General features: G+C 40.1%; 3 protein-coding genes across 10 annotated transcripts in view; 2 read left to right on the top strand and 1 right to left on the bottom strand.

The window, feature by feature from the left end:
- The window catches only part of MPZL1 (myelin protein zero like 1), a 47,884-nt gene extending 42,868 nt beyond the window's left edge, over positions 1 to 5,016 (top strand). Inside the window, exon 6 of the mRNA XM_054832509.1 lies at positions 4,882 to 5,016. Coding sequence (XP_054688484.1) covers positions 4,882 to 4,956 — 75 coding nt within the window. The 3' untranslated portion in view covers positions 4,957 to 5,016. The remainder of the gene's footprint in view (positions 1 to 4,881) is intronic.
- MPC2 (mitochondrial pyruvate carrier 2) lies at positions 231 to 8,477 on the bottom strand. The gene is made up of 5 exons (XM_054832485.1): positions 8,237 to 8,477; positions 4,218 to 4,258; positions 2,287 to 2,371; positions 1,120 to 1,231; positions 231 to 482 (listed from the first exon to the last, which is right to left on the bottom strand). The coding sequence occupies exons 1-5, from the start codon at positions 8,340 to 8,342 to the stop codon at positions 425 to 427; spliced, it is 402 nt and encodes a 133-aa protein (XP_054688460.1). The 5' UTR covers positions 8,343 to 8,477; the 3' UTR covers positions 231 to 424.
- Positions 8,478 to 8,967: 490 nt separating this feature from the next.
- DCAF6 (DDB1 and CUL4 associated factor 6) overlaps positions 8,968 to 27,480 on the top strand; it is a 95,248-nt gene continuing 76,735 nt past the window's right edge. Inside the window, exons 1-3 of one of the 8 annotated variants that reach the window (XM_054832426.1) lie at positions 8,978 to 9,283; positions 11,972 to 12,133; positions 25,911 to 25,972. In XM_054832426.1, coding sequence (XP_054688401.1) covers positions 12,118 to 12,133; positions 25,911 to 25,972 — 78 coding nt within the window. In that variant the 5' untranslated portion in view covers positions 8,978 to 9,283; positions 11,972 to 12,117. Of the gene's footprint in view, positions 9,284 to 11,971; positions 12,134 to 25,910; positions 25,973 to 27,480 lie in introns of all 8 variants that reach the window. The other 7 variants (XM_054832463.1, XM_054832416.1, XM_054832471.1 and 4 more) reach the window with 7 other exon arrangements.

Raw genomic sequence — 27,480 nt, 5'->3', positions numbered from 1 at the left:
CAACAGGGAATGAAATGCAAATACTACTGTTGTTGTTGAAAGCATGGTAAAACCCCACCCAGGTCTCACCGTGACATGAAAGCTGATTACTTCAGAGTCTCTGGCTGACTGTCACCAGTACTGCGTCACTCCCACCACCGTTCAGCAGAGTCAGATAAGGTGGGGCCCAGCAACTCTTTCTAAGCACAATCCACCATCAGTTTCTTTTACAGAGACACTAGAAGACACAATTTTACTTCAATTTAAAAGGTTGCACTTTATTTAAATGTATGGAGATACTTTGTTATTTGCACTTAGAAAACACTTGCTCTCTAGACATTTAGATTTCCTCTTTTGTTTTATTAGAGAAAAAAACAACATTAAAATTAGTGAAGCTAGGTCCCATGGGGAAGGGTTTGTGCGTTGTTGGATTTGACCTGTTGGGTTAAGCATCTCTTTGCTGCAGTTGCTCTCGTTGTTTTGCTTTTAGCTCCTGATTATACCTATAGGGGAGAAAATAAAGAGCACAGACTAAGAATACAAATCCAGTTACAATAACAGTTTCTTCCTAACAATCTGTTCAGCAGAGGAGGTTTAAAATTACAATGGACTTGAGGGTAGAAACTCAGGATGGGATAGTTTAGTTCATGTAAGAAGTTCCAAATTAGTTAAGTTTGCCTCATTCCTGGCCAGTACTGAAGCCAGAGAACTCAAAATTTTCCCTCAAGAAATAATTAAAAAAATATTAAAATGCTGCTCTGCTTAAGAACTCTTTGATCCAGCTGGAACTGACATGATTCAACACTGACAGCTAACAGAAGTGCAAAGCTTATGAGGAGGATAAAGTTTAGGCTGTTTGTCAGTCAGACCTACAGCTTTTAAAGAATGCCTTACACCCAGAAACTAGAGCTTACATACAGCATTCCTCAAAACATGCTCTAGCTATACTGAAAATACTTAAAGCTTCACTCCTGCTCAACTGGAAAACTAGCAAAGTAGCAAAAAAAGTTCTGCAATGTTTAATTAATTGTTCAGTTCCTCTTGCCTGTTGAGGCTGGTAAAATTTATAAATTCCTGGTTAAGATTAGGTGGTGTGAATGCTTAGTTATGGTATGTAGAATAGCCCTTCTTAATACATACCTCCATATTCGGAAGAGTTGAGAGCCACCAGCACAGCCAACAAAGAAGTTCACAGCAAACAGACTCCAGTTTTTAGGAATAATAACTAGAGAGTACCTTGACCAAATAAGGCCTGTTGAACGAAAGGGAAAGTTTAAAGATGTCAAGTCTTTAAAGTGAAATATTGAGAATTTCCCCTAGTTTGGAGACAGAATCATGGGCCAGTTTAAGTAAACAAGTTTTACAACTTCATGTCAGACAACTGCTTTTCTTATAACTAGCCATTTCTCAGTTAAAAGTGCATCAAGTGCCAGTGGGATAGCTACGGGTACGTATTGCACTTTTCCAAAATAAGGTCAACGATAGTCTTGATATCAGACAAAGATCCTCTGTACTCTACGGCAGTCCAGACCTTAATTCTCCAGTGCAGTTGCAGGGTGGTGGCATTTTGCTGTTGTATATCCAGCTTGCTGCACCAGCTTAGAGACTACAGAATCCACCAATCAAGAAAGGTTTACATATGATAATGCAAAATGCAGAGCACTGTGGCAGATATCAAAATAAAGTTCAAAGAAGGAAGGAGGTGGCAGCTGTAATTTTGATTTTCAGCTTTAGCTGCCACAAGTCCCGCCCCTGACAAGATCTGGTGGAACATCTTGAATACAGAACATTGTTTCTGCCAGTGTGGAAATTCACAGCAGACAGCAGTGCAGCAGTCCATGTACCACTGCTTCCAAGTTCTTTTAACACATGGAAATTCTTTCCAGTTACGATAGCGCAATTACCCTACCATTGTTTAATCTCTTAAAGTCTGTTCTAAAAAAGTCACCGTATCCTGGACTGATTTCAAAATTACTTGACCTGACGCAAAAGAGGTCACTTAGTGGAATGAGTGGTATCAGTGTAACCTAAGGGATAAAACTCATATCCTAACTCATAACAACTTGCTCTAGACAATTCCAAATTAAGACACATGTAGAAAACTGTTATATAATCACAGACCTCTTATAGATTTAATAACAAGTATAGGTCTGTCCTAGAATTATCATTCAACAACAATAGTGAGAGCTACATTATAGTTAAGCCTGTTCTATAGAAGTGGATTAGCACCAATGGAGGATTTGGAAAGAAGCGTATACAGTTTTAGAGAGGGTGCTGTGTAAAAGCATAGAGTAACTTTGCCTTTACCTGTGGCCATTAGTACTGCAGATTGTGCTGTGCTGAGCTTTTCTGCTGGTCTGGTCATATCAGCCATTCCAGCACATACCAAACCCTGTAAAGAGAAATTCATTGAGCACCAGTCCAGTGCCAGGACCAGGACCTCCTGTAACAGATCAAACGCTTTACAAGGGGAAGTTTCCTTCCTAGCTCGGTGCTTGTTCTATATGTATTATGAAGGAGACAGGATGCATTATATGAGCAGAGTAATTAGGCTCTTGGAGACACCATCCACTTCCAGTCCCTTGCAGTAGGCATAAAAACACAGTTATGGGGGGTGCAATTGGCTTGCAATAAAATCCCAGGCAGTGGCAATTTTGTATTCATTTAAGAACATGGTTAATTTAAGCACAGCTGCTTAAGAAAGCAGCTGAAAAATACTTGGTTTTCATGCAACAAGCAGAAGCTTATTTAGATAAGGCCCTTCTTCCTAAAGCTCAGGCTAAGATATTGCTGGTGAAGATGTAAGTGTGACATCATGTAGTCTTCACTCAGCTTCATCTGAGGAGGTCAAAGTGCTTCTTTTAAAATATAATTTCAGTAAAAGTAGAAAACTTCCAGGTGAAGTGAGGAATAGCTTGGCTGATCTACTTGACAACATTACTAGCAAACACGTTGCTTGATTTGTTTTGTTGTGTTATTGCCCTCTACTGGAAATACAATTTCACATTCGTGTTACAGGAGTTCACAAAAAACCCAACCCCACCAAATCCCACAAAAAGAAAGTCTTAACACTTTTAATTCACTGACTGCCACTAAGGGCTCCTTTGGTTCCAATCAAGAAACCAGTTTTCACGGGTCGAGACATCGTGTGCTGCCTCACTTATGGGACTGATGCTGCTGCAGTGGTGCCAGGGAGGTGCAGACCTTCAGGACACTTAGTGACTGCAGTAAACGCGCCTGTGCGATGTAGGGGGAAAAGTCATTTTAACTTCTCAGTGAAGAACTTCAGTGTGAGCTTAGAGAAGTCTTCCTGCATGTTCACAAAAGAAAAACCATCTGTATATAAGCTCTTCTGTTAACACAGCAGTCGACACCAGCCTGCTCGGAAGAGTTGCCTGTGTGCTCGGGCTCAAGAGCATGTTGCCTGGGAGAGCCTCTGAGAAAGGGGAAGGTTAACCACGGTCAGTGGAGATCCAGTTTAGATTGACAAAGGAACCAAGCCACAGCTTAGAGCATAATGCATTGCCTGTGGCCTATAAAAAGTTGGGGTTTGCAGTGGCAAGCCAGCTGGCAATAGGCAGAGCAGGTTATATATCCTTGCTTGTTATCAAACAAGGAGATCAAAAGGCTTTATGACTTTAGAGGTAATTTATTTTATCTGTACCAATACAACAACAGGAGGAGTACAGTGAATCAGGAGGAGGCATATGCTTCACCTGTGCACATAGTGTGACCAAGCGGGAAGCAGAACTGCACAGAACACAGAGAGCTACTGATGATAGCCAAAATGGCAGCTGCCTTTTTCCTTTTGTTTTCTCAAGATTACCTTGCACTCTGACACGCTTTAACCTGCCTTCAAACTGTGAGGCTTCCTTAAGAGACACTTAAACTCCTCAGAATTTAAATCTCAGAAGAAATATGTGCTTTAAGAGTTTTGAGTTATGCCAGCTCATGCCTACCTTGAACAACAGTTAGTGTTTCACAAGAGAAAACTTGTGAAACTTTCATCAGAGTACAATTTTTCCACAAAGCATTTCCCCCCCACTGTATCCCTTGCATGTTGTCCCATATGTTATTAAGGCTAACTTTGTTCCTCCCCGTATATTAAAAATTAGAGTCTTGGTACTAAATCCTTCTGCAGGCTCAGATATCTGCTGGGAAACTATTGCTTGCTCAATGGGTTGCTGCAGATTCCCCTCTGACTGACATCCAGACACCAGCTGGTGTCTTACACTTACCCATTTCATAATAGGTGCCCAGAAAAACACTGTTTTGGGACCTGAGGGAGGAGGAGGGGAAAAAAGAAAAGAAATTAAATTATTCAGTGAGACATGGCTGTTTTAATACAGTAAGTTTTGGGTGTTTTTTAAATAATGAACTATATATTAGCACAGTTTCTACCACTATACAAGTTCTGTCACCTAGTACTTGTAGTTCATCAAGCTTCAGCTATGTAATCAGTCCACCCATTTCTGCAACAGATAAGTGGGATTTTGTATTTCCATTTTTAAGCAAATGAGGACACTAGAGTAGGCAAAATGCATTTATAATGAAGAGTTAGGATAAGGCCTAGGAATAGTGAAGACAGTTTCTCTATAATGATTAAAGCTATCTACTGCTGGACTAACACAATTAGTATTTGAAATTTTTGTGAACTGAATCTTGTAAACTAAAACCCCAAAATATTTTATTACTGGTACTGTAACAAGTCAGTCTCCCCCCTTCCCTTCCCAAATTACAGCCCACCTCTTCATGCTACAGAAGACATGCTGCACAGCAGCATTAGATCATAGAGTACAAATCACAAACATAAGTAGCAGTATATGTCACAAGGAGAGTGTCTTCATTCACTTCTAATCTGTACCTCTGAATAACCATGTCTTTCCCCCAATAATCTACCAGCAGGCAAAGGAGGATTATGAGGGAAGAGGAGAAAATCTACAACGTGCAGACTTCCAACCATGCCAGAAATCATGAATCTAGGACTACTGCTTGAAGTCTTAAAAGAGAGACCATGATCCAAAGTATCAACCCACTACATTGGAAGACAGTCAGGGCATTGGTTCCAATTTCATCAAAACACTTTAAGTTTTAGGTCTCGCTAGGCCACTGCTCAGCATTCTGATAACATGCAAAATGAAGCCAAGTTTTCACTGTAATACGTTACATATTATAAGCAAAGTTTTAAACTACAAATGATAAACACTAGGACTTTGGTTGCTTGCTTTTTATGTGTGCTAATTTTTCACTAACAATTCAGCTTTGAAAGGCCTTGCAGTAACTATTTATACTCCCTACTTTAAGCACCCTCAGGTTTAAAACTATGACTTGGGAAAAATTAACCATCAGGTTTCTACAGCAAGCACCTGTGAAGCAACTCATAATTTGGGTGATAAGACTGTTACAAATATCAGTTGCTCTGTCACCTTAAAGCCAACCAAGCCCTATAAAAGGGCAGGGCGACTGCAATGCAGAATGCAACAAAAGCTGGCTTGGCTGCTTTGCATAAAGCCCCCTTAGACCCACACTGCTTGTGATAGTGATCAAGTTTCAAACTACAGTTAGTAACTACTAGCACATTACTTTTTGCTTGGATAACTGAGCATTTCTACCCACACAGGATTTAATATTTTTTTTAGGATGCATGGGGTTGTGCAGCCACTAAAACTGCCTAACATTGTTGAATAAATACAGCTCAATAGTAACCCTTTAAAAACATAAGCTTCAGTTGCTGTTCTCTTAGGCAACTACTTAGTATTTCAGTATCAGGCTGCAAATATAGCTCTTTATAAATCAGTCTTACAGATGTCCCACAGAAGTAGCTTTAATTACTATCATCTATTTTCTTCTAAAATACAAATTCAGATTTTGGAGTACTGCAGAATGTGGGGTGAGCATAAATTATTGACATTCCCTAGACAACTAGTAAAGTTTTCAAGAAGACTGACATTAATTTTTTATTAATAATAGATAACTTGATAATTTAAAACTGCTGACTGCAAAAGTAAGGAACAATTGAAGACAAGTAAGGTACTGAGCCACGCTTGTTAGAAGGGAAGACTCCCAAATGCCATAAGCAAACACGCTCTCCTAGGGACAGGGCAGCGAGCACCCAGCCAGGGCCAGCTCTTCCCAGATCCCAACACCCAGAATTTTTCTATGATGAATTTAACAGCAGCATGTCAGAGCAGGGGTGTACCAGAGGCTAATTTGGATATCCGTGTATGCGTGCAGTTTATAGAATTTATGACTTCTACTCAATGTAAGAAGTCTTTGTCCTGGAGAGTTTAGTTTAATCAGGCAAAGTGAACCAAAGAGGCCAAAAGAGACAGAGTACAAGCTCAGCCCACGCTTCCCTGCGGCTGCCTGGGGAGTTGGTACGCTGTATCCTAGGCCCTCTGCTGTCCTCCAGCAGCCTCACTCTGTGCAACACCAGCCAAAGAAACGGCTTTTCAGACCAGGCATCAATTATTTTACTGGAAGCTTTCTTTGTGCCAGAGAAGAAGGAAGCATTGTTCTTCATTTCTCACAAGTGATTTATAATTTCACGATAATGACACTTATATTCCTAAATTAGACTACAAACTTGGATATCACCAGAGATAAAATGTAAGCCTTTCATTTTTAACCTACTTGTTTTGCAGAGTGACATGTATTGCATAACTTTCTCACAGACCCACCTTCATGACTTTCAAGGCTGAAATAGAGGTGGCAGAGGTTCAGTTTCGATACCTGCTTGCTCTGTGGCTTTTCTCACTTACACCATCAGTACGGATTATGGCAGATATATATGTATATATACATACATACACACACACACAGAGTCCCTAAAAAATGGATTTTTTTAAAATTAATTTTGACATTATGATACAGAACAAAAGTGGCCCACAGGCAGTTTCGTGAAGTGAAAAGTACTGCAAAAGAATGTCCAAAGTCTTTCTCAATTATTACTACAGTTCTGATGAGGAATGAACATAAACGTTCCCAGTGCTCACCATGCCTTGTATTCAATAAAAGCAATTGGAAGCTGCCACATTTCACGCAGGATGAATGTGGCACTGAGAGGCTTGGCACCTTTACAATGGAAGTGCTGGACATACTGACTCTTTATATATAAAAAAAATTACATTAATGTTAAATATATATATAGGTTTAGTGAATTTAGTACAAATCAGGTATTTTGATAACTGCAGTTCTCTCTAATTGTGATTTCTTTAAAACAACAATTTTCATTTCAAGAAAGGACCATTATAGGAGGATGAAGCAACTGACTGAAAACTAAAGTCCATTTTCACAGTGTACATTCCAGGTAGGTGAAGAGTCAAGGATACATATCCCACTGAAACAAAACAGTGGGAACGGCAGCCTACGGAATTTTAGGATTTCATCGAGCACTCTTTTTAACTACCCTATGCAATTTGTTTACATGACAAACATCACCTAAATGGCACTGAAGCAGATCATTTTACAAGAGGTTTCTCCCTAATAAAACAAAACCATGTTTGCTCAAGTAAAGGTAAGCTTTAGGTCAGGTAAGGGTAGCTCATTTCAGAGAAACTCGAGCCCTTCCTTTCCCACAGGAGCGCTTCAGCGAGAGTGGATTCATAAAGGGCAGGAGTTAGTTGTCTTCAGGAGGAGCAATGGATTCAGCAGAAAGAAAATAAAGCAAAGAGGAGCTTGACTTAAGCCGGAGTACACTTCAAGATCAGAAATCCTTGCAGGGCTCCCCCCTATTTTTTCAGCACATCCATTTGAAAGAAGTGACAGCTGAAGTCTTCAGGCCCCTTTGGAAATCATCGCATCCCCTGCATTAGCATCAGGTAGCCCAGCTGTTCCCTGAACTCAAACCGTGGACTAACGTAAGCGTGACACTCAAGTACACTCGTGTATCGCAGGAGACAGGAACAACAGTTAGTACCGTGTCTGCCTTTTTTTTTTTTCTCCTTTCCAAATAAAAGAAGTTTTCCCCTGACGAGCAGGAGCCCACCCTTCGGCTGTCTTCCCCGTAACAGAGGTGCGTCTCTGGGGCCCCGATTCCGCCTGCCCAGCAGCAGGAGGTTCCCCCCGGCGGGCCCCACCGCTCTGACACCCCCGCCGGCTCCCCGCGCCAGGCAGCTCCCCAGAGGGACCGGCCGCACCCCGCCTCTTCCCCCGCGGAGCCAACCGGGGGCCAAGGTGACCCCCCAGCCCCTCGCGCGGAGGCTGCGCAGCCCGGCAGCTGTTGGGCCGCCACCGGCGGAGGAGGACGCCCCGTTACCTGCCGGGTGATTGTAAAAAGGACGGAACCGCGGCGGCAGCTTGAGCTCGATGCGGTCGAGCAGGCGGTGGTAGGAGGCGCGGAGCCCCGCGACGGCGGCCGCCATGTCGGGACGGCGAGGGGGGCACGAAGGCCGGGCGGCGGGTCGGCAAGCGAGCGGGTGCCGGCAGCTCCGTCCCTCCGCGACCCGCCGTCCTTCCACAGCCTCCAGCAAGCCCCGCCTACCTGTCACCCCCGTGCCCGGGAGGGGAGGAGCTCTGCTCCCTGCGCGCTGATTGGCGGCCTCTGCGAGAGGCGGGGCAGGGGGGGGAAGGGTTCGCGCAGCGCTATTGGTTAAGGCGGCCTGCCCCCACCTTGTGAGGAGAGGTCGCGTCAGCGCGCTCGGAGGAAGTATCCCGGGCGTCTTCGGGAAGGGCACGAGCGCCCGGCTCAGAGATGGCCGACGGTGCCGCTTCACTCTCCCATTCAAGATGGCCGGCGCGGGAAACCATGAGCTGCGACTATAAGCCCAAACCAAAGATGGCCACCTTGTGGCTTCATTGCTTGGCTGGCGAGCCTGTTCGGCCGGCGAAGCCGAACGCGTTGTCGTCATTCGTCATTTCCACGACGCGCCCTTCCCATTCGAGGAGGGGCGGGGCGGGGTGGGGTCCCACGAGACGCCGTTACCAGCTCACGCGAGACGCCTGTAGTCTCGGAGCGTTGCGCCCCCACCTTCGCGGCGGGGGCGGGGCGCCGCGGGGGCGGGGCCGCGATGCATGGGGGCGGGGCGCGGAGCCGCCGCCGGCCCCGCTGCCGCTCGCTCCTCGTCGGTGCCTCGACGCGAGGCGGGCGTGGGAGCGCTGCACGCGCGGACCGGTCGGTTTCCATGGTGATCGCGCGTGGCGGCGGGTACCAGCGGAGCGCCCGACACCCCTTTCTCTCTCATCTCCCCCGCGCCCCTTCCGCGCGGGGCCATGTCCCGCGGGCACTGCCCCCACCTGCTGTGGGACGTGCGGAAGCGGAGCCTGGGGCTGGAGGAGCCCGGCCTGCTGCGGAGGCACTACCTGGGTAAGGGCGGGGGCCGCGGCGGGGGGCGGGCGTCGTTGAGCCGTTCTTAGCGCCCCCCGAGGTGAGGAGGGGGCCGGGTGCCCCTTCCAGCCGCCGCTCCCCCCCTCCCCCCCACGCGCAGGGCGGGGGCAGGTGACAGCGGATTCAACCCCCCGCGAGGCGCGCGCAGGTGAGGGGTGGCGGGAAGAGCGTCCGCGCGTAGCGGGGGGCTGCCGGTCGTCGTCGTCCCCCCGCCCCTCGTGGCCGAGCCCCGGTTCCCCCGTCCCGGCGCTGCCGGCTGATTCCCCTTCCCCGCTCGGCCGGGCTGTCCCGCAGCAGCGGTGGCTGCCGGCTCCGAAGTTTCCTGTGCCTCGCGTGGGGCGCCCCCCCCCCCCCCCCCCCCAGCCCTCCGCGCCCTCACGGGGCTCCGGGGCACGGCAGGGCCCTCGGGTCGCTCCGCGTCCTGCCTCCGGTGCCCGGCGGCCCTCGCCCGCCCCTCTCTGTCCCTGAAGGAACTGTTGCATGAGAGAGATCCAGCGGGGAAGTTGGGCGGCGGGCCGGCGCCCGGGCGGTGGCGGATCGCGGCGGCTGAAAATAGACCGGGAGCCGTGGTTTATGCCCCGGGCTGAACAGGCTCCGGATTTACCGGCCCTGAGCCTCTAAAGATTGTTAACAAAACACGTAAATGCCGGGATAATGGCGTAATTGTTCTCTGGGCTTTTAGGTGTTTCCTGGGTTTTGAAAGCTGAATGCTGGGCTGAGCCACTTGAACGTGTTCGGTGCCGGCTTATTTAGCGTGTCTTTGTGTTCACAACTGCTCTGCAGCGATCGGGGGGGTTCTCTAAATACGCTTCAGCTTCTTGCTGCTGTCTCTTTCGAAAGCTTAAGCTGGTTATTTTCACTTTCTAAGTGCCATAAGCTAAATAGTGATAGTTTCAGTTTCCGAGGCTGCAGGGAGATTTCTTTAGTGTAAAAGAACTATTGATATTCTTTGTAATGGCGCAGGTTGCATGCGTACCTTCTGCATCTCCCTTTCTCAGAAATATTTAAAAATATTGATTTATTCACGGTTTTTTGGAGGTGTGGCGGTCTATTGCATATATCATAATGACACTCGGATTTGAGGTGGATGGCTTTCCAGGGAAGATGGCTTATTGGTCACAAACACATTCCTTTGTGCTTGTGTAGCAAAATAATTTCTTCTTCTGAGTCGAAACGTTGAGTACTTGAGAGGGAACTTATTCACAGCATTGTAAAAAGCTTATCTGCCGGTACCTCCTAGACATTTCTGACTGTGGTTGGTATTGGTTTTCATTTGGTTTCCTGGTGGAATTTAAGGTGGCATATCACATTACCAAGTGGTTTTCTGTCTGTGGTCCCTGAGCACTGAGTAATCCACAAAAGGTAATTGAGAAAAACAAAGCTGTTCTCCGTAGGTTTCCACCTATTGCAGAGAGGGTGTATGTGTGTGTGTATAGCACCTACGTGCACATAAGTCCTTTGGAAAAAAATATTGAGATCCTAAATTTTAAAAAGGTTGAAAACTGATGATGTGACTGCTTTTGACTTTTGTTATGTCTTAACAGCTGTGCTTGTCCAAGTCTTAGCTGAGGATTGTCCTAACTTTTAGTGATCAAAACCATGGATATCCTTCTGACTGGATACTAAGGATTTTATTTTTTTTTCTTGCCTACTCCAATTGGAGCAGAGAAGGTTAACGTTAAAAATAGGACTTAGTGTGTAGATTTTGAAGATGCACTGTAGGACACTTTTTTTTTTTTTTTGCTTTTACATGGTTGCGTGTCTGACAGTTGAAGTATTAAGATTTGATAAGTAGAAATCATCCTCCCAAATTTATTAAAATCTCTTTTCTGGACACTGCTCCAATAAAATGAGCTTAACTTCAGTTAAAACCAAAAATCCTTCTGGTGACTAGGTTAAGGTCTCATATTTACTGTTTTTCATTTAACCTGAGCGTGTTCAGTAGCTTTATAACCTTGAGAAAATAGGACCCTGGGACATGCTTCCCACTGAATTGATGGTAAGATCTGCATTGGTGGTGGTAAGAGTTGCTCAGTCCTTAATGACTTCTACCTTTAAGGAAAGGCAGTAAGCTGCTGCAAGGAATTTGAATCACATGCTGGAGTTGGTACATGGTGTGCTGGTATTATAGAGCCATCGCGCTTGTATTCAAAATGGCATTTATGGCCTTAATAGACCCACTGATTTTGCTGCTGGTCAGGTGTGATCGCTTGTATGCAAATTTGTCAGACAACAGGCCTGTTGTTGTGCCTTTTTATGTGCAGTTTAGTGCGTATATGGGTCTTTCTCCTTCCGACTTCAGCAATTCAGTATGTAGGAGCTTCATTGCTTGGACACAGATTGAGAGTGCAGTGAAGTCAGAGGGATGACATTCATTGTTGGTCATTGCTGATCTAGTCTGAATGGGAAGTAAGGTTTCTTCCTATTTATACTGTTTCTACACTGTTTCAGCAGTCTGACGGACAGAACAAATGCAAGCCAAGCATTTCATTTTGACTTAGTATTGGGAGGCTCAAAGCATTGCCCATGTGCTTTTTTGCCTGTTTTTGTTTGTTTGGGTTTTTTGTTTGGGTGAGGTTTTTGGGTAAATTTGTCAAAACAATTATGGATACCAGTAGAAAGTAAAATAGGTTGTATGTCTCTTCATCACCTGCTGCTCTTTTTCAGCCAGCAAATCAAAGAAGAAACCTCATAGCAAGTCCACAACGGAAAATGCAGTTCACAATGTGTTGGAAGGAAGATGTGTATGTATGAATGATATCTGCATAGTGAACCATTCATTTGGATAGTGTTGTCATGATACAACATAAAATATGGGGAGTATTGAAGGCAACTATGTATTAAAGCAAGACATCTGAGAACTAACTACTGTTTCCTATTTACTCTGTGTTTTAGTTTCATATGTGAACTGGCAATCAAGTGGCACTCTATTTATAGCCTCTTTCAGCTTTTGAAAACAGCTGCTCCAGGAAGGATCTCTGCATCATACTGTACCTTCCCATGCAGATAGTTCACTCCTGGAATTTATGTCCTTGTATAACTCTTGCCTGGTTTTGCAAGATCTCTAAATAATTGCTCTGAAACCTAGTCAGTTCTGGACAGGGTTCCAGAGGAAAGTCTTGTGGAGATGGAGCAATATATACGTACCCGGGACGTGTCTTCCAGATGTTATCATTTGGTAAGAATTCCCACTGTGATGATAGAGGGAAAATGCTAGTCTTACCAATGTCTGTTAGCTACATTTTCTTTAGCATTTGTAGGCTAATTAGTCTCAATTTCAGACAGTGCTTCTATCTGAAGTCTCCAGAGAAAGCCAAGCCGTGGGGAGGCTGTCAGTAACACTCTTTTCTTTGATTCAATTTGGGCATCGTCTTAGCCTAATGCTAGTAGGAGGAATCCTGCTGTTGGATCATGGATGGAAACTGAGTTTCAGACTACTTTCAGCTGTTAAAAACATCACAGTGCTTTTACAGGAAAAACATTGGTAGTAAACTGTAGTATCCAATTTAAATCCTGCTTTGAAACTGGCAAATGTAATTACTCAGTCATGATACTTTCCCAAGAATCCCCAAATCTTTGTTGCAATTTTGTATCATTGTGGCAATATTTCAGTGATTAATGAACATATCAGTTTGATAGCGGGCAAAGTGTTTGGTGCCATCGCAATAAAGGCCTCTATGTGGATGAAGTACAGCATATAATAATTTGACTAGAGAAATAGCAGCATGGGTTTCTTGCAAGAAAGAAGGGAGTCCATAATTCCTCTGAAGTATTTAACGTGACTCGTTTATTTGCTTTTCTGTGAAGGGTCGTGCTGCTGCTGGCTCTGTTTAGCCAGGAGGAAGACTGAAGACTTTTCCTACTTTTTGTTGTTGTTGTTAACTGGAATAGCAGGTTATCCAGGGAAAATCTGTTAGTCCAAAGTAGTTTGCAGAGAGGAACTGATTCAGTTTTTTAGCTCACAGTGATTGTAAGAAGTTGTGGTGCTTGGTACAATGGAAGCAAGTATCAAAATAAGTCAATTCTCCCTAATCTCTGAGATCGCATGCTATTTTAGAACATCTTTCCTTGTGATATGAAATTTTCAACCTCACCAGATTTCTTAGAGATCATATTGTGATGCTGTCTCCTGAGCTTCCCCTGCGCTCCCTCTTTAAAGACTGTTTCATAGCATAGGGCAATTTTTTCTGAGGGTGTGACCTTTTGAATACTGTATTTTTTCTCATCCTGTTTTTTAAGATTTGGGAAGGGTTTGAAATCTATAAATTAACTGTAAGAAAACCAGTAGTTAGATTCATTGCAGTCAAACTTTGTAAAGTTTCAACAGCTATTGCTAAAAACAGAACTGTGAGTATATTATTATGTAGGTAGGAAAGGGGAGAACTTACTAAACTAATCAGGTGTCAGTAGCTCCCCCTCTTTACCGAGATGAACCATGATAAAACCAAAGCTAATTACAGTTTTGAAGTAAGTTAATTGCCCTGTTCATAGGTAGGGTTGAAAAACAGGATAGGCAAAAATAGCTGTTATGTGTATGGGCAACTGATTACTTTTGATATTGACTGTGCTATATTCATTACCTTATTAGTTTATAAAACTATAGTGGTTCATTGAATGTAAATAGAATTGGGTATTGCTGTTGAACATTTAATTCTTCCTAAAATACATTGCCCGTGGTGCAAGAGTGAAATTAATTGCTTAAAATGCTGAAAATTTTCATTCTCTCTGTTGCTTTTCCTTGGACAAACAAACAAAAACCAGCAGAGGTGGAAACTTGAGTGTTAGGGAGAACAACTAGAAAGAGATGTGTTATTTTCCCTAATTTTTGCTCCAGCTATATTTCAACATGTGGTATCTTAGTCTTTGAAAATAATGCAGAGTAAGAAGGGTCAGACAGCTTTAAAATTATCAGCTTTGTAGTTGGTGCTCTTGCAGACTTGGAGATAGTCACAGAGTATTTAATCAGCCTTTCTTCTTTAATTCTTTGCATAATACTTTTGATGTTTAGTTATTTTCAGGTGCACTGTTACATTTCATGTCCTGAACCTCTGGCATTAATTTTCTTTTCCAGCATGAATTAAAACCACTCATCTGTCACAGGTAAAATGCAGAATTGGTAGAGGTGTTTTATGTTGTTTTTCCTTCTACAGGTCTAGCAAATTAACTGCTGCTTGAAAAAGGACCATTATAAATTTACCTGGCTGTGTGATTACGAGGGCACAAAAGATTGACTGCTGTTTTAAAGTAAACAGTGTACCTTCCAGATGTGCAGCATCTTCCACCTGCACTTTGGTGTGTGCCCTGAAAACCAATTCGGTAGTGATACATTCTGGCACACACCAAATACTTTGTGAAACTAGACTAACTGAAGATTTTAGAAAGATACAGTTGCACTCCCCAAATTTTTTTCATTAGTGATGTTTTCTGAATAATAGAAATAGTCAGAATTGAAGTTCACAGTGTAGTGAATGAATTAGAGGAAAATATATCTTTGAAACGAAACCAGGCATCTTTAACGTGCTCGATCTTATATATGTCAGGCAGGAAATTTGATATAGTCATTGGATTTTCAGTGGTTGTATAGAAAAGTTTAAGATGTATAAGAGCATTGCAGAAAAAGAATGTTACTTTTTAATTGTAAAAACCACAAGAGAGTACAGTGATCAGGTATTGCCTTATACTGGATGTCTTTTGGTTTTTTTTTCCCTGTTGCAAGACTTGCAACTATAGTCCTTAAAAAAATTACAGATGGGCAATTGAAAGAGCAACGTGTCATTGAGACCCGTTGATAACAAATTGAATTTGGAGGAGTGTAATGAAGAGACTATGTTGGAAAATTAATTCTCTGATACCATCTCATTTAGAATGGTACCGAGGAATAGACGGGCACAACATGGATGTATAAAACACCATTTAAAAAAAAAGTTAGGGGTGATCCTAGCACATAAAGATTAATGATTTTTTTTTTTCTAATTCCAAGTAAAACAACTGAGATAATAAAGACATCCATTTTAAATGTTTTAGTAGAATAATTTGTAGAAAGTAGCACACTATCAGTAAAGGAAAATAAAAACAGAGTATAGCAGAATCATCTGGACAAGGCAACAGATCAGGAAAAGCTGACTGGTTATAATTTGGTACATGCCAGAAAACCAGAAAGAGATGTGAGCTGGGAGGCAGGATTAGGTTGGATGAGTATTTCTGGTGTCTGAGCGCTGAATACTTAGTTTTAATTTCAGTCTAATCAGCCTTCTGTTATCTTTAGGATTATTTCACTTGTAGTCTAACTGAGGTATGGAAATGGAGGCGCAGGAGCCGGTTGGACCTGCAAGTGTGGTCATGTAGCACTACACTATGTAAATTTGATAGCTTGTTTTGCTACTATCTCAGGAATCCTTGCTTGTAGTTAACAATATTATTGACCTTTTCTCAGTTACATCTTCCCTGTGTGTTTTGTGGCTTAATTGTTATGGTTTATGTTACTGCTTCTGTCTCCTCAGTGTTGTTCCATCTAGCTCCTACTCACTGATAAAGTGTTGACAATCACTTTAGTATATTTTCCTTTTTTTTTAAAAAAAAATATGATATGCAGGATCTAGGATTACTTGGTGCCTTCTGTCACTCTGTCTTGAAATAAGAGAATAATTTCTAAGGTTAGTTTTTAGGATGTCGAGGATTAATAGAAGTACAACTTCTGTTTTTTATGTGCTAAGATCACATGTGAAAAACTATAGACCTTTACAGATCACATTATTATGTTCTTTGGTGGGACTACTTTGTTGAAGCTTGTTCTTCGGGTTTTGGTTTTTTCTTTTTTTTATAGTATTGGCCAGATCTGATGATGTTATCAATGAACCTACTTACTGAGTTTTGATGTTTTAATTTTCTAAATCATCAATTTTTTTGCTGCTGTTGAGGATTTCTGGCATTGCATACAAATACATCCAGGCTAAGTGGAGCTAGAAGGAAATGGTCAAAAATTGGTACAACTGTTTCAGATTGTTGATTTTCTGCCTTCAGAAATTCAAGAGGCCTTTTAAGTTGTCTGCAGTTTTGTCAGCATTGCTTGACATGGGCTGAATTATGCAGATTTATTTGTACTTTTTGGGTTTAGGGGATTAACCTTACGTGTAATGTCTGTGCAGCGAACATTAATCATGTGTGTTAATGGTTGCCAAGAACCATGAGTATATGTAAGTGTGTTGTAGTCCGAAGGCTCTACATGTGTAATTATCATATTTGAATTATACTTAGTCTTAGGATGCAAATCTATTTGCTTTATATCCTTTGGAGTCTTTATCTTCTCATGCAAACAGCCAGAGACTGTAAAGATTTGCGTGCACGTTAAATATCTTCTCATTTTTGATTGCAATATTTCATTGAATTTATATTGTATGCTTTTAAAGACAATCTTTGTACAAGGAATGTATTTGCTTTGTAAATAACTGCCTGTGTCTTGATACTGAGTGTTTCAGACAGCTTCATAGTTAAGTTGCACCTTGATCTTGTAATAATGAGCTTTGGGTACATGAAAGCTGTCTCTTGCTGCAAAAACAAGTTGTGTACTGGATTTGTATTTCAGGATGAGGCAGTGATGTGGGAGGTCACTTTAGATCTCTCTTGTTTGTTTTTGTTAAAATATTTTTTTCCTGTAGCCTTCTTCCAGTTGGATTGCTTCCATTAACTGCATTAGGGTAGACTATTAAGCATATCTGTGTTTAGTCACTTTTATGTTGTTGTACTGCAATACTATGAGTTCTTGTGACTTTGCTTGTGATTCTTGATCTCCTACCCTTGAATGTCCCTAAAATAGTCTAGTGGGGTATAACTGATCACGTATCAAGAACTTCTTGACACTTGAGACTGGTCCTGTCCCAGCAGTGAGGAAAAAGATCAGTTCAGATATAAAGTATGCCAGCCTTCAAACAAAGCTGGATTTTTCACTGATTAAGTGCAAGTCTCAGCATTTTCGTGTCTTTGGGGCTTAGTGAGTTGCTGATTCAGATACGTCCCAAATGCTTTAGTATGTGTTGAATCATTAAATATTGAACGTGAATATTGTGAGATGGAATCTGAGTCACATCAATGAATTTCAATATCCCTTTATTTTCCTCATTTTGTTCAAGGATTTTCAGGCTTTCCTCAGGAAAATTGAATGCATCATTAATGCTGCTGTTCTCTGCTTAGCAGGTGTGGTGAGGAAGATGAGGATCCATCCTTGCCTTCCCTGAGAACTGAATGCGTTCTGAACCGTTAGTGGTGTTTGTTCATTAGTGGTGGTGTTAGTGAACTACTGAAACTTCACTAATACAGAAAACTATTATACAAAACCACCTCTTTATTTAAGTTACATGGATTTGTTGTTGTTAATATTGTAGCGTGTTCCCATTACGTACCTTTCCTGGGAAATGAGGAAAAATGTTCCTTTTTAATTTGTTTTTATTTTAGAAATAGTTATGTCCTGAAGACTTTCTTTAGTACAAAAGGAGTCTCTTGAGTTAAACAGCCGGGTTTTTTGGTTATCTAGGATAAATACATACAGTTTAATGCAACAAGCTATGTAGCTTTTGAAAGTAAGCTTTTTTTTCATTTGTTTTTAAATCCCCAATGATAATTCAACTTATGTCACAGTTTACTTAATAGTCATCTACTACGAAGACTCAAATTTCTACTTTAGCTCAACCTTTGATGTCATCTATCTCTAAGCTCTAATCCTGGGGAATTTCCAAGTGTTGACACTTGTAATCGCACAGGTTTATATACCTGTATCTGTTATGGTGTGTATATCTATTTCACATCTTCCCCCAAACCCAGCAGTGTATGATTCCCATACTTCTCAGGATTAAATGGTATGTTTAATTAGGTAGGTGTGCAGAATAGTAAATGCTTTAATTCAGTTCCACCCTGTCCAAATTCTCAATTTCAGTGAGACATCCTTGTGGGAAAGGCAGGCTCTGCTTTTTTGCTAGAAGACATATCTCCAGATATGCTAGTAAGCTTCTATATAATCACTTCCTAATCTGTTTAAAAATGTGTATTGAGTTAGCTTAAACAACTTTAACTAGTAGGCTTTTATCTACCTCAGAACCTTTGTCTGAAATGGGCTAGGGGATGTTCATGTGATTAGTCCTGCTGGCTGATTTGAGGAAGCAGTAGCCTCTGATGGACACTTAGAGGTAATGGAAGGACTGGCGGCAGTATTGGGCACACGTATCTTCAGCCTAAGAGGATGTGCCTGCTAGGAATGCGCTTCTCTTAAGAGCAGATTCCAGTAATTTTTTCTGTCCTTCTGCTAGTGGTTTTCCATGCTTCAATATTCATTTTGTCTGAGTGCTTGGAGATGATAGAAGATGATGGTTCTGCTGCTAGCAGTCTTAACTTTTGCACTGGCGTAGAGTCATATCTCTGTTTCAGCTTCTTAGACATCATCTGTTCTTGCTGAAAAGTAGAGCTCCTAATTAACCTTGGTTGTTAGATAAGTAGTACTTGAGAAAATAAAGCAGTACCTGATGTGATGTGTATTTCCCAGACTGTCATAAGGATTGTCTGTGTTACTATGTTAATATCATCTTTATAAGAAAATATTCAACATAAATTATTGTTCCACAGGCTGTTTCAGATGAAGACTTCTCAGAGAAAAGCATTTCCAAAGACATGTTCAAACCTACAGTAATGCTATGTACGCCAGCTTGCTACACTGCATAGTATTTCTTTTTGCCTTCAGTTAATGGAAGCCTCCTTTGATAAGAAAAAACCAGGGCTCAAGTGTATTTTTCTTGATCTGATGATTATTCAGTTTTGTGTTATCTGTTTTAGAATTTCAAGTTGCTTACTTAGGTGACATATTTTAGTGATGGTGGAGAAAACAGAAAATGCTTTTGCATTTGGTTAATCATACATCCAGTTAATCACGCTTTAAGCTATTTCACATAGTTTTGTGTTGAGAAGCATTTTTTTCTCCTGTTACAAAACCATGTTCATTTTATCTTCTGCTCAGCTGCAATCGGTGGCAAGAACAGTATAGAAGACTTCACTATGGGCAGCGTAAGTGGGGACAGGATAGCTGTCAGAATATGGTGTACTTGTGAATGAAATCCACTTAGTACTAGTCAGTATAGCACACTCACTCAAAAGCTAGTACTAAAAATACACAGATAAAATGCCTTCTCTAAGACAGGTGGTTGTTCTTTATGCCATGTTTTTGCCACTGAGAACACCTTAAAAATTGATATTAATACAATTGAGTTTTATGCTTGAAAGATACTTAATACATAAAACATGGTAAATATCAAACAGAAATTAAACACATTGATTTAAAGCTCAAATGCTTGTAGCCTTACCAGTGATGGAGCCCAACAGAAGCTTGTATTCAGGGGTAGATACCTTTAGAGTCTGAAATATGTTTGAAAGTTAATTACAGACACTGCTACTAATGCAAACAAATCTTATCTGTGCTGTTACCTATGGTAACTTAGTCTTGCAGATGCAGTAGAAGCAAACCTAAAGAAGTATTTTCCAAAATGCTCATTAATTACCCTAAAATAGATAACATTGCTGAACTTTTAACTTTTTTTCTGTTTCAGCAGATCTCTTTTTGTGTTTCAATTTTGTATCCATATACTCACCAGGAGATATTATAGGCTTGCTGGATTGTAATTCAGGGCATAGCATCCTATCTTCTGCAATTTCTGTCTTAGTGTTAATATGTGAAAGTTTTATGTTTCTTAATACATGAGGCTTATTCTGAGAGTATCTTGGGAACTGAGTGCAAGTTTGATTAACACCAAGTCGTTTGAGGCTGGGTGTTTAATAAACAAGAGCTTTGCTACCAAAATGGCAAGTAAGTCTATTCATAGAATTGAAAATATTTTGTGTTTTCTGTATAGTGTTCAGACCTTCAGTCTTGATGATGTATCATTAAGAGCAGAGAAGAATTTGGGTTATCTGTTTTGAACTTAAACCATAATGAAGTAGTTGTTCATAGTAACAGGAAAGGTAATCTTTTAAACATTGACAGTAGCAAGAGTTAACATTTTTGACATTTATACAGTAGTACAAAACAACAAGGAAATACAATGCAGGGCCTTGATCAAAGGACTGGAGGTCACACCAATGGATTTGGTTTCTGGCACTGCTGCTGATTCACTCTCCTTTGATAAATTCAATTTCCTGTGTCACAGTTCCAGTGTCTATAAAATGGGGCCACTGTCTGTAGCTAACAAATGTTTTTCAAGATAGTAATTAATATCTTCAAGAATTTTAACATACCTTGATGAAAGTTAATTCAGTGCATATTTTGCATAGTCTGGTTTACTGTATGGTCTGTGGAGAATTCTGGCTGCTGCATAGGATATTGAAAGTCATTTGCCGAGGAAAAACAGCAGTTGAGACATCGATCGAAAGTTATACTGGATCACTGTGCAGAGGTTGACATAGTCAATCCAGCAAAAGAACCCATATAGAAATGAACCAGACTTGCCATCTTTTCATGGAGTGACTTCAGAAATATGCAAACTCTACCCTGGAAAATTGAGAGTAGTTTTTAAATGCGCTTAGAGTGCAAGATAACATGTGCTCTGCATTGGGAACAGATGCTGGCTCTGTTTCAGTTTTAAACTAGGGCATTCCAAATGTCACAGCAAGCTAGTGCTGGGGGACTTGGCCTTGGAAAGAGCCAGCTTGACATAAATGAGTGTTCATTTGACAAACAGGATCTATTACTGGTTTTCTGAATAAGGGTTGTCTTTTAATGTCTCATACCATGGTGGTGCCACTTTGGATCAAAGTTTAGTTATATTGCTGTAGAGCACAAATGTGCTTTAAAGCTAGACCTTCTTCATGAAAGGATCTGTACTTTTTCAATGGGAAATTCTGGAGTACAGTTTTAAATACATGAAGGTTTTACATACTTGAAGCATTAAACTTCACTGCTGTCATCAGTTCTGAAGTAGCATTGACTAAGTCGCTTACAAAAGAGAGGTACATGTACCTCTGCCAAAATAGCCACGCAGAAAGCACCTGACCAGCAATTCCTAAACTGGGGATTGTGATCTAAATGGAATCATAACTGCTGTGAGTGGGGAATACAAGGGACGTTGCGGTATTTTGGTATTGCTCTCTGACGTGATATTAGAGCTGTGTATATGTGCCCAAATGCCAAAGTTAGGGAGCTCTCCAGGGGGAGTGCCAAGGCATTGTTTGGTTTGATATTGTGTACAGGGGAACGTTTTGAAGAAATAAGTTTGAAGGAAGCGACTGCAATTTCTCTTTCTTTTCTATATTTAAATTCATATTATAAATGACTCAAAATGGCACTTCTTCCATACATAGGACCATTTCCAAGGCTACATTCTATAGTCTCTAACTGAATATAAGCTAAAAAAATTATCGGTCACTGTCCTGAGGGTGACACTGTACCTTGGGGCTTCAATAGCACATAATGTTTGGTGAAAATGAGTGGATGGATAAAAACTGAATTGAACTTTGTACTGAGAGTGGCACTGTACCTTGAGGTTTTGGTTAGTGCATAATGTCTAGTGAAAATGGGTGGGTGGAGTGTTAGCTTGATGGCTTTTCAAATTTCAGCTCTGTAAATGCTTCACGGGAAGGTCATCATTGCCATTTGAAATTTAACAGGGCTTCTTTGTTTTGTTTTATTTTTTTATTGTTGATAGTTTCATCTTAGCAGTTTCAAAGCAAACCTTATATATGTTCCACTGTCCAGTGAGGTGATCTTGGTGATGACAGCTTGATCACTTGATACCTGTCTTAAACAGGCCTTATTTGAATATAAGAAATTATATATTGAAGCATCCTCACAGAATTAAATTATTCCATTTCTGGTGGCGCATAGTTAAGGGGAAAAAGAAATGGTTTCTGGCTCTTACAGAGCCTGTACACCGTATGAGGAGGAAAACCCCCAAAACTTGATAGAGGTATTGATGCTGATTTTATAAGAAAAATGTACTCTATGGGGTTTTATCAAAAGCCGGGGCCTCCTCCATCATCCTAGCTGAAGCGAGAGCCAGGAGGGCTGCCTTTGTTGGAAGGTGGAGGCAACAGGTAGCCATTGGATGAGATCAATGAGAATTAAGGATTGTGAAGATTCTTGTCACCCAGGAGAGCAGAGTCCTCGATGAGGAGAATTTGACTGTTAGAAAGTCTAGTGATAAGCGTTGTGATGCACCTGAAATTAAAAAAAAGGAATGCAACCTACTCATAAGCCAGAAAAACAATATTGTCTTTTTAATGTTTTAATGTGATAAAAATGAGAAAGTGACAAAAATATTCAAGTGACTTAAATATTGGAAAACTCTAGTACTTAACTTACTGCTGAGCTGCTTTATCAAACCAATGAACTTGTGAAACTCATTGCTGAAGTACAAGGAACACAGATTCAATGACTTAGCTTTTAACAACAGCAAATGCAGAAACAGTATTTTCTTTGGATCAGTTTATTTGAGTAGTTCCGGGTTTTTATTTTAGGAAAAAGACTATTTGGGGTCTGGTGGTTCTAGTTTTGAATGATAAGATAAACTAGAAACAATCCATTCAGTTGTCTTACTGTGTTTAGTACTTTATCAAATAGGATGGTTTTTGGAAGCAAAACTTTTTAACTGTTTTCTCCCTTGCCCCCTTTTTACTTTAAGGAATAAGGAAACTGTTTAAGTGTTGTAGTTTTGCTTGTATTTAATTCCTCCCTCAAATAAATATTTAGATAAATAGTGATCACGTGATAAATAATATATATAGTGTGTGTATATATATGTATATATACACATATATAACGAATTCACATGCTAGCCTGTGCAATCCTAACAATTTTTTTAAAATCTTTTAAATAGGGGAGCGTAAGTATATGAGACACCATATGTCTGTACCTCAGGTTAAACATTTACTGAAACTTGTACAGCTACTGTGTTCTTATTAAGACCAAAAAATCCTAATCCAACAAGAAGTGGATTCATCTCTAATTTTGTCAACAGAATTCTTCAAGGAAATAAAAATTGCAATTGAAGATGTGATTAGAACACATTTACTGTTTCTTGCTTGCTGATTTAACTGATTTGGATTAAAACCAGACCATATGAGGAAAATCTGTTGCCCTGCTTGTTTTTAAAAAGGAGTTAAAGCAATCTCCTTCAATGTTTTTGTACAGATGATTCTCAGCAAGTGCCTGCGTGTTGGTCTGCAGGCATCACCTCACTTCCAGATGTGTTATGTGCATGTAGTGCAATCAATGCCCAAGAATCATCTACTGCTATCAAACCTTTCTGTTCTGCAAGTGAAAATGTGATGGGACTGGCAAACACTAGGTTTTTGTGTTGACCTGTGGAGTATACCTTTCTTAGTGAAATTTTTCTGTTGGGGGTCATGTATCATTGTGCTGTATTTTGCGTTAAAATAGCACCCTAGAAGCAAATTGTTAGGTTTCTATTATGCAAAGTGATAGATAAGCATACAGCAGATGATATCTCCCACCTCAGTATTCACATTTACTTACAAGCAGGTGTTGTAGAAATGTAGAAATCAACCCGAAAATAGGAATCTTCATTGAAAATAGGTGTATCGTTCAGTGATTTGCAAAAATAATAGGATTTAACTGAAAAGTACAACAAACCAACCACTAAGGACCTAAGTTCAATGTCTGTTCCTCTAGGGGAAAAAAATGGATGAGGAACAGTGGTAAAGAAAGAATAGTGAACTGAGTAGATGTATTCCCAATTCAACAATACACACATTCTTGTTAGTAGTGCATGGTGCATAAGATTTTGTTATTTTAATCTCTCTAATGATGGCTATTCCTGGTTAACAGAAACTGTAGCACTTCTGAGATGTCATAATTTCAATGTCTTTAAAGTGGGGCATAAGAGAGTATGGCTTTTATCTTCTTAAAGCTAGCTTAGGTGTGCTTTAAAAGCAAGCACTTTTTAACCATTTCACCCAGTCAGTACCTCCTCTTAAAAAAGAAAAAAAATATTTTGCCAAAGTATGATCTTCATCTAACGTGGTACTTGAGCCGAGTTATGAGCGATTTTGAATTTTGGAGGTGACTTCTAGTTCTAGTACCAAAACATACCTTTTTGTGGAGGGAAAGCTGTATGAGCATTGACTGAGGCGCCGGTGTACTTGCAGGAGTTGGTGCTGCTCGAAGGGTTTCCTGGTCTTTGAGGGAATGTGGCAAGAATGTTCAGTGCCTGCTTCTCAGTCCGATGCTTGTGTCTGATTGTGAGGGACCAGGTATGGATACTGAGCGTGCTTTTTCAGTGCTGGAGAGTATATGGGACAAATAAGAGACATTAAGAGAAAACAAGTGGAGAAAGGAGAAATTACTTTGCCAAATTTGTGCTACAGTGCCAGAGGCAACACTGGGCTCTGAAATGGTTCTGCCTTAAGCCGAACCAAAACAAGTTCAGAAATGTAGCGTGTTCAGATGTGGAGAGAGTTCTGTTGCAGTTCCTCCCGTGACTCCATAGTTTCCTTGAAGGCAGGCAGGCAGGTTAATTTTGAGTGAATTTCATAGGTTTCATATTTGAAAATAGTGCAGGCTAGCATAGGCCTACAGTCTAACGCTCTTATCTGGAGTTTTGTTCTGAGAGTTGTACAAACACAGGACAAAAAAAAAAGATAATGGTCTTTGAGTTTAAATGCTTTTAGGATTTAAGTAAAAATATTAGGTTTATCAGTATTTGTCTCTTCTGAAAGTGCTTTCTGGGGATTATTAGGTTCATTGTAACCTGTTTTCATAAATGGAGGCACCCTAAATTAAATGAAAGTTGGGGCTATTTGTTTAAACATCTATTTCAGGAAGAGAGCACATTGACTTCAATACATTTTATTTTTCCCTTTTCATGTGTATAGTACAGTAGTCATTTTAAGTGTGGTGGTAAGTCAGCATGTACATAGGAAATAAGGACAAAAAGTTCCTAGGCCCTTGCCTTACTCAATATGCATTTATATATTTCTTCTTTCTCCTTCATCTCTTTCTTTCATGTCACCTTCCCAAAAGTTTCCTCTGAGTTCTATCCCTTAAGCATGTATCAAATGGAATGGTACTGGACTTCAGTGTTACTTTTCAAAATGCAACATTAATAACGAAATTAAAGTTGAGTTTTCTCTAGTTTAAGAGAAGATGTAGAGTTGCAGGTAATGCTTGGAAGATCAACTTCCAGTTCTTTGCTGAAATTACAAGACCATGTTTTACTTTCTACTTGAGACCTAAACACATTCTTCTTTATAGTCCTATACAAAAGGTCTTACTTCTTGAACTATATTATATTTGCTGTCTTTCAGCTAAGTTAACCAAATAACCACAGGGTTATTTTCTGCTTTATAGCTGTTAGTTTTAGAGAAAGCATCTGCCTGTGAAATGTTCATCTTACTGTTTCTGCATTCTTGTTAAAGATGGTGGAAGACCTAGCAAATGCAATGCTTGTCTTAACGTTTGTAAAATGAGAACCATATGAATTGTTTCAAGACTTACATTTATATTCTGGTTCTTTATTGTTTATTATTTTACCTGTTAGTGCCCATTATCAGGGTCTTAATTACATCTGCAGTGTTATTGTTTTTAAAAGAGTATCTAATTAGTATTTTTTCTTCACAGGGAGAAGAGAATTTATCCAAAGATTAAAACTTGAAGCAACCTTGAATGTGCATGATGGATGTGTAAGTCAGTGCTTTTTGGTTTGTTAAAAGATGTTAAATTGTGATTTTGTTGCCATGGTAGTAGTTCCTTAACTTAAAAATGCAAATTCCGTGTATTAAATCTGAGCTGGAAACTTCGGTTTGTAGAGACCTACATCTGAATTCTACAGGTATTTGTTTCTTTTTAAACATCTGACACTTTACCTTTGAAGCAAAACAAAATCCCATTTCTATACCTTAAGACTGCATCCTATTGCTGCTGAATGAGTTAATCTCCTATGCCAGGAAAACACATGCTTATCTTTTCAGTTAGAACTCTTCTTAAACCTTTAAATGGAATCTTCAGTAGTTTTGTGCTATGTTGATATATTGACTGAAAGCTGTTTAAGTGTTTTGTGTAATTTATTCTCTAAGTCTAAAAAGCAAATGATCGAGTGCTACATGCTTATTTAAAGAGACAATAAAAACAAAAATAAGCCTCCCTGAAAGGCAGTAACATAACTTGAAATATTGCTTATTTAAATACTTAATTTTTGACAGTGGTGCAAATGTTGTAAGTCATTCTTTTAAATAAAAGATTTTACTTAAACTAGGTACAGGGTTACCTTTGGCAAATAGAGCAGAAATTTGATTCTTAAAGCATTTTGTTGTACAAGATATCTGAAAAGTGAAGGGTTGCTAGATGTGCTATAAAAAGTTGAAACGTAAGTGTAAATTTTATACTTTAACATACTTATTTCAAAAGCTGTTCAAATGTAAAGATTTTTTTTATCTTGAGTTGCTTACACTTGTAGCTTTAAATTAAGGAGTGTTATAATTGTTAACTAACACAGTAGTAGTTTTAAAGAAAGTGTTAATAAAATCTAGCCTTTTGGCTTGACGTCAGAAGTATGATTTTTTTAACTTGCATATATTTTTGAGAGACTAGAATGACTGGGAAAGGCAAGGATTTGAATTGCTTTATATAAAAAGTCAGCTACTTTTGCTGTACTGACTACCATTGTAAGTTTAATGTTCTGGTACAGATGGTGTTGACTTAAAAAAAAAATTCATTTCCCATGTTTTTTTCAAGAAATGTTATAAGAATGATAATGTAAGGTCTCTTCCAACCCAAACCATTCTGTAATTCTATGTGTAGAAAGTTATTCATCAGGGTTTTTTATTCAAGATTGTAACAGTGATTTTTATTTTGGAATTTCTCTTTAGGAGTATTTAATCTCCTCAAATATACTTAAGATAAAATTTTTCAAGTGTCTTTTCCTGAAGTTGATTGGGGTTTTTTAATTATTTTTTTTTCTTTGCTTTCTTGTAAAAATAATCATTTTTGCCTATAAAACAGTGGACAGGAAAATAGTATTTCTTCACAACTTGTTAAAAATGGAGTGACCGATCTCTCTTTTAATTGACTATCTCTGTGTCATATGACAGAAATTACAAATTTGGCGTTGGCTATTTGGTGTTGCTTGGATCTACCTGGTGGATATGTATTTGAAAATTCATTTTGAATTGATTTTTAAAGTATGCTTTAA

This window comes from Grus americana, chromosome 1, assembly GCF_028858705.1.
Source record: "Grus americana isolate bGruAme1 chromosome 1, bGruAme1.mat, whole genome shotgun sequence".
NCBI lineage: Eukaryota > Metazoa > Chordata > Aves > Gruiformes > Gruidae > Grus > Grus americana.
Note: the sequence above shows the minus strand (reverse complement) of the source record. Positions and strands in the feature narration are given on the sequence as shown.

What these genes read in the sequence shown, in the direction of transcription:
- MPC2 (XM_054832485.1), bottom strand. Translation starts at nt 8,342, where the DNA reads ATGGCGGCCGCCGTCGCGGGGCTCCGCGCCTCCTACCACCGCCTGCTC. An exon ending in TTTTTACAATCACCCGGCAG is followed by an intron (nt 4,259 to 8,236) that starts GTAACGGGGCGT and finishes CTCCTCCCTCAG; the next exon opens with GTCCCAAAACAGTGTTTTTC. An exon ending in GGGCACCTATTATGAAATGG is followed by an intron (nt 2,372 to 4,217) that starts GTAAGTGTAAGA and finishes TTCTCTTTACAG; the next exon opens with GGTTTGGTATGTGCTGGAAT.